Source organism: Megascapheus bottae, chromosome 13, assembly GCF_031878675.1.
Source record: "Megascapheus bottae isolate mThoBot1 chromosome 13, mThoBot2.hap1, whole genome shotgun sequence".
Taxonomy (NCBI): Eukaryota; Metazoa; Chordata; class Mammalia; order Rodentia; family Geomyidae; genus Megascapheus; species Megascapheus bottae.
This window is the reverse complement of record NC_143521.1, coordinates 32687739-32702561: the sequence shown is the minus strand read 5'-3', so window position 1 is coordinate 32702561 and position 14823 is coordinate 32687739. Positions and strand designations below refer to the sequence as shown.

Sequence of the window (14823 nt, the reverse complement as noted above, 5' to 3'; positions counted from 1 at the left end):
AGTAATTTCTGTGTAAAACCTTTGTGAAGGTGTCTTAATAAATAGAAGTGAAAAATTGAATGCCTTCTAGATAGCAAAGTAGAATTTGTATACATTACAGGGAAGTAGGGGATAAATAGCTAAAGTTTCTGTCATGACATGAAATACATTAGCCTATCCTTCCCCCATCTTTGGTGGTCCTAGGGTTTGGACACAGGGCCCTGTCCTTGCTAGTCAGGAACTCACTGCAGAGCCTTGCCTCCAGTCCTTGTATGCATTGGTTATTTTTAGATAAGGGCTTGCTCCCTGACAAGGTTTGTGTCTGGACACTCATCTTCCTACTGTTGTAGCTTGGATGGCAGGCCTGTGCCATCATACCCAGCTTCTTCTACTGTAATGGAATCTTCCAGACTTTTCTGCCTGCTGGCCTTGAACTGCAATCTCATAATTGTATTATTTAAGAAGGTGCTTTAAAAATTTTGGTTTTATTTGAGTATAGTAGTGTTTCTCAAAGTCCTAGCCCTCCTACTTTTCTTTATTAGAAAACAATTTTGAGCCACTTGAAATTAGGTCAATATAGCCAACAGATGCAATGTTATATCTTGATAGCCATTCTTTTGACAGTGATTTAAATGTCAGAACTGTTTTCTAAATGAAAAGGCATATTTTAAAAATAGCCCTTTTAGTCTTACCCTGATCTAGTGTCCCAAGAAGTATATAGTAACTATTATAAAAGATACAAAAGTAGTAAATTGAAGTGGTTTTCATCTAGGAACAGTGCTTGAAAAGTAAGTTCATTAAGTTTTGTTGAATGAAAACATGCTCCATCTGAAAGAATGCAGTATTTCCCAAATATCAATTACTTCAGGAGTAACTGACATTAAAGAACCAAAATATCAGTTACTTTAGGAATAACTGAAATTCTTAATCAGAGGATATTTTTCCCTTTGTTAAAAATTAAAATAAGACGCTAACTAGATCGACTTTGTTTTTAGTCTATTATTTGTTTTCCTTCCTTCCTTCCTTCCTTCCTTTCTTTCTCTCTTTCTCTCGTTCTTTGCTGGTTCTTGGGCTTAAACTCAGCTTAGCACAGTCCCTGAGCTGTTTTGCCCGGGGCTAGCATTCTACCACTTGTGCCACAGCTCTATTTCTGGCTTTTTAGTGGTTAATTGAAGAATGTATCTCACACTGACTTTCCTGTCCAGACTGGCTTCCAACTCAGATCTCTGCCTCTTCAGTAGCTAGCATTACAGGTGCGAGCCTCCAATACCTGACTGAAGCGTTCTCAATTACCTCAAGAAGTAAAGCTCACTAACATAGCTATTTCTCGAAGGGATGAAAAGGATGTGAAGATAATGTCTACAGGATCCCTCATGTCTTAGATCCTATTCGCCTCTCCTAGGATTTCTACCCTTCTTGCACTTGATTTATTCTTCCTACGGAATGTATCATGCAACTCCCATTGTCATGCCGTTCCATATGCCACCGCTCTGCACGGAAGGCCTAACGCTGTCCTTCAACACCAGGCCTCTAGTGCACAGCCTGTCACTGTTCTCTAAGTTTTCACGAAGCCTTCAACATATTCACTACTGAGTTTCTCATAATGAGATGTAATTGGAAAAAAATGCCTCTTCTCTCGTGATCCAAACAGCAAACTCTCTGAGAACGTGGTCAACCCCTACTCCCTCACTAGATGTGACATCTAATGCAATCGTAGTATTTGTGTGTTTAATTATCTAAGCCTTAGCCATGTTAGTTCAAGCATTTTAAAGTCTGCTGATAAGAAGCCAGAATGCTTTCAGTTCAAAATACATCTGCTTACTGCTGAAGATGGCTCAAACATAAAATAAATTCTCAGACTAAAAAGAACATGTATGAGACTTTACCTTTTTAAAATAAGACAATCTAGTAACTGGATTATATTTATAATAGCTGCATTAATTTCTTTAACACTGACAAAAATTACAATTTGTAATACTTACCAAGACATAAAAAAGTACATTTCACAGAGCTGTAGCAATTACATTAGAAAATCTATAATAATCTTTAAGCAAAACACTAAGAAAACTAATACTTACTTATTTTTGGTCAGTCATTAGCTTGGAATCTGGCTTACTTCTCACAGGCCTTTCCAAAAAACACAATACTAGTGGTTCAAAAGTCCTTTGAAAAGGTTACTGAACCAACTGCTAACACAGCTGGCCTGAGGTCCTCAACCCCTTATAGCACCAATCACATAAACCCCACACAAAGCAAGAAGGGGAAGAGAAACAAAAGAAATGTAGCACCCCAGGCGACGCCTGCTGTCACCAGAGAAGCTTCTGCATGGTAACCAAGTCATACTCTGCAATGCAAAATGCTCATATTGACACACTCAAGATTATTTTTAACCTGTAGGTCATTTCCTCAACTTGTCAACTTAAAAAAAAAAATCAGATTTGACTATTTTGTTTGAAACAACCCAACAGGTTAGAAATACTAGGAACAAATCAAATGATTAGCACATTAGCTGAAAACTCTTGGAAAGAAAGCAAGGGATGTGGCAGAGTGCTTCAAGTAACCTAGATTGGCCATGCACCAGCCCCATGTCTCCCCACCTCAGGCAGCTGGCTGCTAGCATTATCTAGACAAGTCTCCAAACTGGGGGTCTCAGCTCTGATTTGTAGCACTTCTTCTGTCGTGTTGCTGCTGGCGGAATCCTGAGACTGAAGAAGCAAGTCAGGATGCTCTGGTGTCAGTTCATCCACAGCAGAGTCACTGTTTAACTGGAAGGAGACATGGTGGAATGAGGAGTTTGTTGTTTGTGAGCCAGCAACAGTCACAAGGGTCACATGTAACTTCCCACATCATCAAGTATTTTAGGAGCTTCTGGGATTTCCTAGTTACCCCTCCTTCCATCCAATCTACTCCAGAATGGGTGCTGGAAACACAAACAGTAAGTGTGTGTCCATGCAGGTTTAGTTCAACGTGGCTAACTGAAATGGAAGAAGTCTATATAACTTTGTTAGCTTTGAGTAGAAATTCATACTGTTGTGGTTGTTTCAGTCAGCTTCAAAACTTATGAAGGCAGGAGCTCTCCGACCTGTGATTTTAGTGTCAGAGAATTCAGTAGGGTGAATTTTCACGAAGTACCTTGGGTGGGCTACAGTGGCTGTTTGCTTATAGAAGCAAAAATTCAATACCATTTTTAGCAAGATTTTTTTTTTTTTTTGTCAGTAGTGTTTTTTGTTGGTCCTGGGGCTTGAACTCTAGGCCTGGGCGTTGTCTCTTCAGTTCAAGGTTACTGCCCTACCTCTGGGCCTGGGCGTTGTCCCTGAGGTCTTCAGCTCAAGACTGCTGCCTTACCCCTTGAGCCACAGGACCACTTTTGGTTTTCTAGTGGTTAACTGGAGATAAGAGCCACATGTTCTTTAGTGCCCCAGATAGTTTTAAACCTCGATCCTCAGATCTTAGCCTCCTGAGTAGCTATGATTACAGGTGTGAGGCACTGTGCCCTGCCCAGCTTTAAGATTTTAAAAAATTCACAAAAACAAAGTCAGAGTGGAAAAAAATTATTGTTTAACAATAGTTAAGTTTGTTTTCTCTGAAAAGTAGTCATTATTAACTAAAAAAAAATTATCTATTAGGGCCGGGAGTTTGGCCTAGTGGTAGTGTGCTTGCCTAGCATGCATGAAGACCCGGGTTCAATTCCTTGGTACCACATACATAGAAAAAAGCCGGAAATGGTGCCTTGAGAAAGTCCAAGGACAGTGCTCAGGCCCTGAGCTCAAGCCCAGGACTGGCAAAAACAAAAACAAAAAAAACCAAGCATTTGGGCCGGGAGTTTGGCCTAGGGTAGAGTGCTTGCCTAGCACGCACGAAGACCCGGGTTTGATTCCTCAGTACCCCCCATACATAGCAAAAAGCCGGAAGTGGTGCTGAGGCTCAAGTGGTAGAGCTCTAGCCTTGAGAAAGTCCAAGGACAGTGCTCAGGCCCTGAGCTCAAGCCCAGGACTGGCAAAAAAAATAAAATAAAATAAAATAAAAAATCTATCAGTTGATATGCAAGGGAGGTGTAGACATACTGGGGCAACAAAATGTCAAAACAGAAGATAGGAGTTGGCCAACCACAAACTGACAACGTGTCACTTCACCCAAAGCCAGCTTAGACATCATGGCTATTAGGCCCTGACCTGCAGAGCGTGGTTGTTTCCTTAATGCAGTTCCAACCCTACTAGCGCTGCAGTTTTTGTCTATTTCCAAGGTTTTTTTTGGTGCCCATAGTGGGGTTTAAACTCAAGGTCTGGGTACTGCCCCTAAGCTTTTTTGGTTAATTGGAAGTAAGAGTCTTATAGAGATTGGGTTGGCTTTGAACTACAGTCCTCAGTACTCAGACTCCTGACTAGCTAGGATTGCAGGCATGAACCGCTGATACTTGACTCTCCCCCTCTCTCCTCTCCTTCCCCTACCTCCCCAGCCCCCAACAGCACTACCATCTGAATTGAGGGCCTCACGCTTGTGAGGCAGGTACTCCAGTCATGCCTCCAGCCCTTGAGCCTTTCTTGCACTCTCATATTTCTAAATGAAAGATGACATGATGACTCTTGCAGCCTTTCTCATTTCTTCTTTAAATCTGCATCTAGCCCCTGGGATGTGAACCAGAATTCCCATATAATTCATGCAATCTTGAAAGGGACCAAAGCTGTGCTTGGTCTTTGTACACCACACTAATTAGGGAAGAAAAGCAGATATGGACTAAGGAGTAGTGTTTACCATACCGATACCAAGAATATATACAGTTTGAGAAGAGGTCCTTAAAAAATGCCCAGAGCAACTCACTGTGATGAGGAAAGAAGTCAGATGAACTATCCTCCAGCGGCTAATGAGTGCATGTATCAACCTTAGAACTTCAGAACTCTTATTCTGGTAAGTGCATTCTGTCCACAATGAAACGACAGTCGGAAGCCCCGGCACTGGAAATCACTAGCGGGGAGGTGGGTGCGTACCATCTGTGTGCGGGACAGGATCTGGCTGGCCGTGAGGGCTGCGTCCTCCTCGGAGGACTCATCGGTGTCCTCCTGGTTCGTCAGTGTCAGGCTGGGGGTGCTGCTGGAGCACTGGTATTCCTGGAGGGACGGTGTGTCCCCCTTGTCGATGCTGTCCAGTGAGCGCCGCCGGACTCCCCAGTTGAAATTGTCCATGCTTTCACCCTGGAAAAGCAAGATAGGACTTCTAAGACCTCAAAGGTAGTTTATGAATATTGTCACTCTATCTATACTGAGAACACTCTATATATACTGAGGAAAACATATACTGAGATGAAAAAAAATACTGAATACATCATCAAAAACAGAGTTTCAATTATCCCTTTCATTTCTTTAACCATTTAAATCCTGATTAAATGTTTACACTTAAAGAGATAACTTGGTTAATAGCCTGTTTTTTTTGCTTAGTAATTTTCTTGATATTCTATCTTGAATGACTGTGGGACTCTACTATGTCTACACTCTAGGTCATTTCTACTCTAATACACGAGCACGAATGAGAGCACAGGAAGACATACACACCACAGACGACAACGACAACAATCCACAATACCAGGCTGCAACTTACCTGCAGCTCCTGGTTAGCAAAAAGGAAAACACACAGCATTAGAAAGAACGAAGACAAACATTCAAATATACACTACATTGTTTTGGGAAAACCAATTTCTAAAACTCAGACTGATTCAAACTCTGGATTATGCTTTGTTCAGGAAGTGAGCATGTGACTTCAACTACTTTTCAATACAAAATATACTGTGAAAAAGTCAGAGACGGACACTTAAAACAACATTTCTATGATACACTTTGGTGACACAAACTTATCTTTAAAATTTACATGGATTTCATACTTGGTACAATGCAGAGAACTGACTTAAATACTCACATTCAGCTGACAACATATAAGGTCACAATTATTTTAATCTGTACAACTGTCCTGGTTAAATGCAATGGTCATTTAAAAAATTATTAAATTAACTTAAAATCAAGATCAAAGAAATGGTTGCAGTTTCAAAAGGTCAAGAAGTATACAAAATTTCATTCCACTCATAGAATATGTTGTGTTTCTGTTAGTGTAAGCTGATTTCCATTTTGTAAGGATATAATTCTCCCCACCTTAGACTTTTATATGATGAACTACACGAGTTAGCAAAATATAACTTATTTCTATCTCTTTACCAAGAAAGAAACTATTCAGAATAGAAGCTTTAAAATCTTAAAAAAAAAAAAAAAAAGACGAGTGGTAGAGCGCTTGCTTGCCTAGCATGCAGGAAGACCCAGGTTTGATTCCTTGGTACCACATACATAGAGAAAAAGCCGGAAGTGGCTCTGTGGCTCAAGCGGTAGAGCTCTAGCCTTGAGAAAGCCCAAGGACAGCACTCATGTCATGAGTTCAAGCCTCAGGACTGGTAAAAAAAAAGATTATTTAATTCAAATGGAGTTTTAAATAGAAGACAAGGCTAAACACAGTGTCCGGTAGGCCTGTCCATTTGACCCCCAGGTCTGCCCTGAATGTTTCTCAAGGAACCTCAGAAGCCCCTTGGGCTCTGCAAAACTACCTAGACTTTGGAAACCATCCTTCTAGAATACATCATTTCAAGTAAGATTATTATGTAGCATATCCACACAACATCAACAACAGCCCTCAAAATGTATGGCAAATATACAGCAGGTTTCAAAGTTTGGGGATATTTTAACTTCATTAGTGACAAAGCTCGTTTTTAAGCAATCAAAATATATCCTATACCAGGATTATGACCAGGATATAGAAAATACTTATCATTGGTTAGGCTTAATTAGAAGGTCTAAATTAGCATCTCTATATCTCTTCCCAGGTTACTATGATTTGAATTAAAGGCAGAACTATACCATATTCAATCCCTTCAGATTAAGGTTCTACTAAAAGCAGAATTTATTGCAAATGACATTTTAAATTACTAGATGAACATGAGCGCATCTCCAGTGCTCCTTAAAGACAAAGAAAGAAAGAAAGAAAGAAAGAAAGAAAGAAAGAAAGAAAAAACCAAAAGAAGAATTATTATATTATTATAAAAATGTCAGGCGGCTGTAGTTAATAAAATGGGTACTGGGACCCAGAGTTTGGCCTAGTGGTAAGAGTGCATGCCTAGCATGCATGAAGACCCAGGTTCGACTCCTTAGTACTACAAACATAGATAAAAGCCAGAAATGGTGTGGTGGGCTCAGGTAGTAGAGCTCTAGTCTTGAGAAAGCCCAAGGATAGTGTTCAGGCCCTGAGTTTAAGCCCAGGACTTGAAAAAAAAAAAGAAAGAAAATTAACTGTGCTGAAATGTGTTTTTAGACATTTAAATTCTGAAGAACAACAAAAACCCCAATGGCAGAATTTAGATATGATTTTTAAAATATGTGTGTGTGTGTGTGTGTGTGTGTGTGTGTGTGTGTGTGTGTGTGTGTGTGTGAGAGAGAGAGAGAGAGAGAGAGAGAGAGAGAGAGAGAGAGAGAGAGAGAGAGAGAGAAAGTGCACAAAGAATGCATACATGAACTTGGCTTGAAATAAAAACGATTTTGTAGCCACAGCCCAACAAAAGAATTGCTTCCTAACAGCCTAGGACAGCAGGGCAATGTTATTATGTCTGTTACAATGCTCATTTCAGAAGTGGGTATATGTCTCAATCTGAGTCAATAAGATGGAGCAAGAAGTTTGCTAATAAGCATATTTCTGGAAGTGACCCTCACTTCCTCCAAACACTGCTGTGGGAAGGGAGGGTTAATACACATCTGTGACATCTGTGACAGCCACTTGGCTACTGGCCAGGGTTAAGCTAATGGGCACAGCCAGAGACTTCATTGGGTCACACTAAATACAAACTTGAACTCTGGACTGAGTCCTAGAGACGAATACTAACAAATTCAACTTTTTTGCATTTAGAAAATATCTAAAATCACAGTCAGCACCTTCTAGAATGGATTGGTTTAAAAGAGAAAGCCTTTTAATATTGAAAAGGAATAAGGAAATGGGAAAAGTTAGTGACATCATCAAGAAAAAAAGTATTTAGGAACGTCAAAGGGAAAATCTCAGTCGTCTGCTAGAGAGAAGCATTGCAGACAGCCAAACCTTCGTTGGTAATCAATTTAGTGACAACTGCTACGTTCTTTAAAATTAAGTTTAATGTAATACTTTTACTATTTTTCTGCAAATTAATCTGTATACCATGCAAATCATTTAAATCTAAGCATAAATAATGATGGGGCTAGGTGATGTTAGCTCATGCCTGTAACCCGAACTACTTAGGAAGTGCAGATCAGAAGAACAAGGGTTCAAGGCCAACCATGACAAGAAGTTGCAAGGCCCCACCTCAACCATTAACTGTCACCTCAGTTACACTGGAGACTGAGATTAGGAAGATGGAGGTTCCAGGCCAACCTAAGCAAAAAAGCTCATGAGACACCATCTCAACAAGAACAGCTGGATGCGGTGATGCCTGTCATTCTAGCTATGATAGGAAATGTAAACAGGAGGAACACACTGAGACTGTATTTGAAAAATGAAGTCACAAAGACTGAGGCAGGAAGAGTACCTACACCTAGCAAGACTGATGAACTGAGTTCAAACCCAACTACAATCGAAAGCTCTTCCCTCAAACTGTGGCACAGCAGTGATCCCTCATATTAAAGAGAAGACAGGTAAGAGGATCGATGTTAGAGGACAGCCTGGACAAAAGCTAGCAAGATGCTCAGTGACATACTCTCGTAGTCCCAGTTATATGGGAGGCAGAGGCGGAAGGATCACTGTTTCAGGCTAGTCAGGCAAAAGCTTCAGAGCCTTTCTGAAAAATGAACTAAAAGAAAAAGGACTGAGTGAGTGGCTGCAGTAGTAAATCAAATGTTGAGCAAATGTGAAGCCCCGAGTTCAATCTCTAGTAATGTCTCTAACAAAAGAATCCAAGTTTTACAAATATAAAAGGGCTGGATGCATGGCTCAAATGGTAGTGCACTAAACTGAGCAACCAAGCCTAGTAAGTGTGAGACCTGAGTTCAAACCCTAGTATTAAAAAAAAGGAAAAATAATAAAAAGAAAAAAAAAGGTAAAGCCCATATTCTTACCTCTGCATCTTCCAGTTCAACATCTAAAAAGTCAAAATCTTTAAATACGCCAAACTGTTGTTCACTGGTATTGTCCTCCCCAGCCACTTCCTCCTCCTGCGTGGCGTCTTCTGTGGTGGAAATCAGGCTGGTCTGCTGGTCACCAGCTTCCAAGTCCTCATTAGATGAAAATATAACCTGGTGCCCGAAAAGTAGAACACATCCCCCCATCAGCTTTGTTACTGTGTCTGGTATCAGCACCCCACGCGTCCCTGTGGCCTCATCTTCCTGTGGATCCTGAGCTCACACTCATCCCACCTCATGCCTAACTAGTGGAGTATCTACTTTGCCAGGGTAGTTGCCAGGCATTACAGCAAACCCCTTTTCCCCATTCTTGATACTATACAGTCGACCAGCAAGGTAATTGCTGCGGGGAGGAATGGCAAGCTCCAAGGGATCGCTGTCACAAGAAGCACCTCCTCCAGCCTCCTCTGGGCTCCAACTCCAATGCCTTGGTCCCTGTCAGCTGGAAAAGGCCACAGTTGTCACAGGTACACCGAGGACAGGAAGGCTAACCATTTGTGGAGTAGAAGAGTCAATTCTCAAGCTTTTATACATATACAAATTGACTCTTCTACTCCACAAATGGTTAGCCTTCCTGTCCTCGGTGTACCTGTGACAACTGTGGCCTTTTCCAGCTGACAGGGACCAAGGCATTGGAGTTGGAGCCAGAGGAGGTGGAGGAGGTGCTTCTTGTGACAGCGATCACCTTGGGCTTGCCATTCCTCCCCGCAGCACTATGCTGGTCGCCGTACTTATTACCGATGATGGGTGTCTACACGGAAGCAAAATGTCTGCATGTCATTCAAGTAGTGCACCACCAGACAAACCAGTGAGGGTTAGAAGTGGACCTACAATGATGTTCTCCACAAATATTCAAAAAAAAACACCACATAAGCACAGAGAGATAACTGCTGAAAGAAAAATCAACGATCAAGTGTTTATTTTCACTAAGAGACTTAATTGGTATGAATCACTTTATATATGAGATTGAAAGTTTATTTTTCTTCTCAAGGTGCTAGGGATCCAATCTAGGGCCTTTGGCATGCTAAGAAAATACTCTATCACTGATCTGTATCCCTATTACCTAGTATATAGAATTGAGCCAGTAACCAGCTACTAAGAGGCTGAGACAAGGAGGCACAATTTTGAGGCCAGCCTGGGCAAAAAGTTCATGAGACTCCATTTCAACTAATAGAAAAGCTGAGTGTGGTATTTTCTACCTGCCATCCTAGATTTGTAGAACAAAAAAAGCAAGGGTCTATTTGAAATAAAAAAAAACAACAAAAATACCAACAGAACCAGAAAGTGGAGGTAGGGTTTGAGTGGTAGAGCAAAAAAGCTAAGCACGAACATGAGGGCCTGTCCATGAGCTTTATTACTCAAGGTTAGCCCTCCACCACTGAGTCACAGCTCAACTTCTGGCTTTTTGGTGGTTAACTGGAGATAAGAGTCTTGGACGAAGACTTTACTGTTGGGCTGGCTTCAAACCACGATCCCAAGATCTCAGTCTTCTGAGTCATCCAGCTATGTTTTGACACAGATTACCCTCTCCGTTGCATGGAATAGACACTTAAACCTGAACCATCTTTCAATGTCTCCTGCCTTCCAAAGAGGACTTCTCCTAGACCCTCTGAGTAATGACACTGGGATATTACTGTGCTGACTTTAATTTGTTAAAGTGCCTGTCTCCCTGAACAACACGTACCCCCGGGTCCTATGTGACTTCACTGGACCTCCAGCAGATATCCAGAGCCTATATATAGCAGTGAGTAAGAAGCTTCTGAAGAAATATTAAAATGGAACATATAAATGTTTTGGGAACTGTCTTCAAACAAAAGAATGAAGCAATATATGATCAGAGTCTGTTTCAGGAGAAACAGAAAGAGCATGCTTTTCTAGCATTCTCCCACACTACAATTTCATCTTAACCATACTCAGATGACATTTCCTAAAATAAACATTATCAAAAAATGCATTTTGTACCTAAAATACAACTAAAAACGTTTTGGATAAAGTAAGATTAAATTGCCATAAAAATATGTTAATCTGTATAATCCTAGTCAATATAATAGGAGATTCCAGGCTTTTATTCCCTTAACTGTCCTGAAATAACCTCTAGTAATTTCCTTCCTCAGAAATTCTTCCTTTGATTTTCAAAAGATGATTTTGATGATACCTCCAGACTACTAACAATGGGCTCAGAAGGGTTCTGGGTTCTGAAGAAGAAAAAAAAAATGGGGTAGGATGGAGACAGACTCTCAGCAAGGGTCTTCTTTCTCTTTCTCTTTCTCCTCCTCCTCCTCCTCTTTTCTTCTTCTTCTTCTTCTTCTTCTTCTTCTTCTTCTTCTTCTTCTTCTTCTTCTTCTTCTTCTTCTTCTTCTTTTTTTTTTTGCCAGTCCTGGGCTTGACCTGAGGGCCTGAGCGTTATCCTTGGACTTACTCACTTGAGCTACAGCACCACTTCCGGCTTTTTCTATGTATGTGGTATCAAGGAATTGAACCTGGGCTTTCATGCATGCTAGGCAAGCACTCTACCACTAGGCCAAACTTCTAGCCCTTCTCTGTCCCTCTCCCCCCCTCGCCTGCCCCCTTCTGTCTCCCTCTCTTTCTATTATTTTTTGCTAGTCTTGGGGCTTGAACTCAGGGCCTGAGCACTGTCCTTGGGCTTTCTCAAGGCTAGAACTCTATCACTTGAGCCACAGAACCATTTATGGGCTTTCCTATGTATGTGGTATCGAAGAATTGAACCCTGGTCTTTGTGCATGCTAGGGAAACACTCTACCACAAAGGCTCCTTTTCTTGAACTTAGATTCTCTCTCTCTCTCTCTCTTGCTTGCTTGCTTTTTTGGTCCAGTCCTGGGGCTTGAACTCAGGGCCTGGGCACTGTCCTTGGACACTTTTTGCTCAAGGCTAGTGCTCTGCCACTTGCGCCACTTCTGGCCTTTTTCTGTGTATGTGGTACTGAGGAATCAAACCCAGGGCTTTATGCATGCTAGGCAAGCACTTGACCATTAGGCTAGGCTCCCAGCCCCTTAAGACTTAATATATGCTTCTCCCAAACTGCCATTTGTGACTACCGAGGGTCACTTACCTCTCTACCATGACTTGCTTCCTGAAGCCAATCTTTTAAGGACACATTATAGTATTCTATAACATTAGTTTATTTACTAGGAAGCATTTATCATAATGCTTCTTTGCCTGTTTTCTCTGTAAGTTTCCTATGTGTCAGCATTGCCCCTCCTATCTTGGTTTTCATAGCAGCTACCACACAGTGTGGATGTGTGTGACCTCAGCTAATGCTTGCCGAATGAGAGTACAAACAAATGAATGGGAATTCCTAGTAGAGAATCTCTATCAATTCCTGAGCATCTTACCTCAGAGATGTCAAAATGAAAATCTAAGGTCTTCCCAGGCAACTCCTTGGAGACGTTATTGAAGATTTTGGTGAAGGATATTTCAGGAGAGCCCATGTCTCCTCCGTAGGCCTTTGGGATGTCATTTGGCACCACAAGGCTTGCAGAACGTGACACCACTAGTTTTAATATGTTGAGGGCTTCTTTCCAGTAAGGACTCTGGTTTAAAACATAAAGTCACACATGGAAGTTATAAATGCATTTAACTGAGAACAGGATTTTAGGGTAGCTGTGGATCACCAAAATATTATTTCTACAAAAAGTATGTGAAAGATTCATTTTCCTTTGAAATCCTTCATAGAAGGTTTGAATAGCAAAAGGAGAAAAAAAAATACAAGTTGTTATTTGTAACTGGTAGGCTTATCAGCAACTATAGATCTAAGGATGTTACCATATTGGAATACCAGCTTTTCTCTCAGTAAATTCTTTTTTTTTTTTTTTTTTTTTTTTGCCAGTCCTGGGCTTGAGCTCAGGGCCTGAGCACTGTCCTTGGGCTTTCTCAAGGCTAGCACTCTACCACTTGAGCCACAACACCACTTCTGGCTTTTTCTATGTATGCGGAGTGCTGAGGAATCGAACCCAGGTCTTCATTCATGCTAGGCAAGTACTCTTACCACTAGACCAAACTCCCAGCGCTGATTTTCCTGTTTTAAAAATATCTAGGAAGGTTTTTTTTTTTTTTTTTTTAAATAACCAGACATTAAAAACCCAAACTCTAAAATATAGAATTTTAAAAATGGTTTCTCCTAGCCAAGTGCCCATGGCTCAAGCCTGTGATTCTAACTACTCAGGAGGCTGAGATCTGAGGACAGTGGTTTAAAGCCAGACCAGGCAGAAATCTCCAATTAACCACCAGAAAATTGGAAGTGGCACTGTGGTTCAAAGTGGTAGAGTGCTAGGCTAGAGTGAAAAAGCTCAGGTATAGCACTCAGGCTCGAGTTTAAGCCCCACAACCTACAAAAAGAGAAACAGAAAAAAGGCTTCTTCTTCTAAAAGTAACATGTGTCTATCATATAGAATCTAGTTAACAAATAGAATGGTACAAAGAAAACAACGAGTCATAATCCAGTTCAGAAATGGTAAGCGCTTCCATTTGTGTACATATATTCCATGTAGCTGCTTCCAAAAGGAGAATAAAGAGTCCTTTGTCAATTACTTTGAAGACATTATGCTTGGAAATTTATATTACTTCTGAGCTGTTGTAATTATACACATTGTTTCTTGCTGAACCAGGCTACCTGCAAGTCTTATAGTCACTCACCTGTACATATTTGCTAATAATCTTTATGATCTCCAGGTTAAATTGCTTGGCTGGGGCTGCAGACAAGTCAACGTGACTTAACAGGCTGTAGATAATCTGCAGTAACGATTGCTGCATGCTGGACAGTCCTTTTTCTAACAACTAAAAGTGATCATAAAAAGTAGAAATTAATCAGGTTAAATATAAAAACAGTATTTATGCTTATGGTGTAAACATAACAGGCTTAACCTAGGAGTTTATGGTTAGATAATAAGAGATCTGGAAACAAAAGGAGTAAAAGCTCATGTCTACCATTTCTACTTTTTCTTGCTTCAGAAAGAATAGGGTAATTATTCATCGTAATAGTGTCTCATTACCTTAATTAATTAAGTGAACTGTCACTGACTGTAGGTTCAAAGGAAAACTACCATTATCAAAGAATAAGAACTTGATTTTTTGAGGGGCTGGGAGTTTGGCCTAGTGGTAGAGTGCTTGCCTAGCATGTACGAAGACCCAGGTTCGATTCCTCGGTACCACATACATAGAAAAAAGCCGGAAGTGGTGCGAAGGCTCAAGTGGTAGAGCTCTAGTCTTGAGAAAGTCCAAGGACAGTGTTCAGGCCCTGAGCTCAAGCCCAGGACTGGCAAAAAAAAAAAAAAAGAACTTGATTTTCTTTTTTTCTTGGTGCTGGTACCAGAACTCATGGTCTTGAACTTTTACTTGACTTGCTTACTCACGAGATATGCTTCAAATCAGCATTTTATTGATTAAATTGGAGCTAGAGTTACTTGTACTTTTCTACCCTAATTGGGAATGTGGCTTAGTGGTAGAGTGCTTGCCTTGCGTGTATATAGCCCTGGGTCTCTCAGTACCACAAAATAGAAATGGTGCTGTGGCTCAAGTGGTAGAGAGCTAGCCTTGAGAAAAAAGAAAGTCAGGGTCAGTGCCCTTGCCCTGAGTTCAAGCCCCAGAACTGGCAAAAGGAAAAGAAAAGATGGCATGTGTGTGTGTGTGCTTTTTGTTCAAGTTTGGTAATCTACCACTT

General features: G+C 40.9%; 1 protein-coding gene across 1 annotated transcript in view; it reads right to left on the bottom strand.

Annotated features, from left to right (window-relative positions):
* Fryl (FRY like transcription coactivator) overlaps nucleotides 1-14823 on the bottom strand; it is a 219448-nt gene that overhangs the window by 18904 nt on the left and 185721 nt on the right. The window contains exons 50-55 of the mRNA XM_090343158.1: nucleotides 13800-13940; nucleotides 12500-12697; nucleotides 9736-9897; nucleotides 9084-9359; nucleotides 4965-5168; nucleotides 2577-2744 (exon numbers count right to left, since the gene is read on the bottom strand). Of these exons, the coding sequence (XP_090199284.1) occupies nucleotides 2577-2744; nucleotides 4965-5168; nucleotides 9084-9359; nucleotides 9736-9897; nucleotides 12500-12697; nucleotides 13800-13940 (1149 nt within the window). The remainder of the gene's footprint in view (nucleotides 1-2576; nucleotides 2745-4964; nucleotides 5169-9083; nucleotides 9360-9735; nucleotides 9898-12499; nucleotides 12698-13799; nucleotides 13941-14823) is intronic.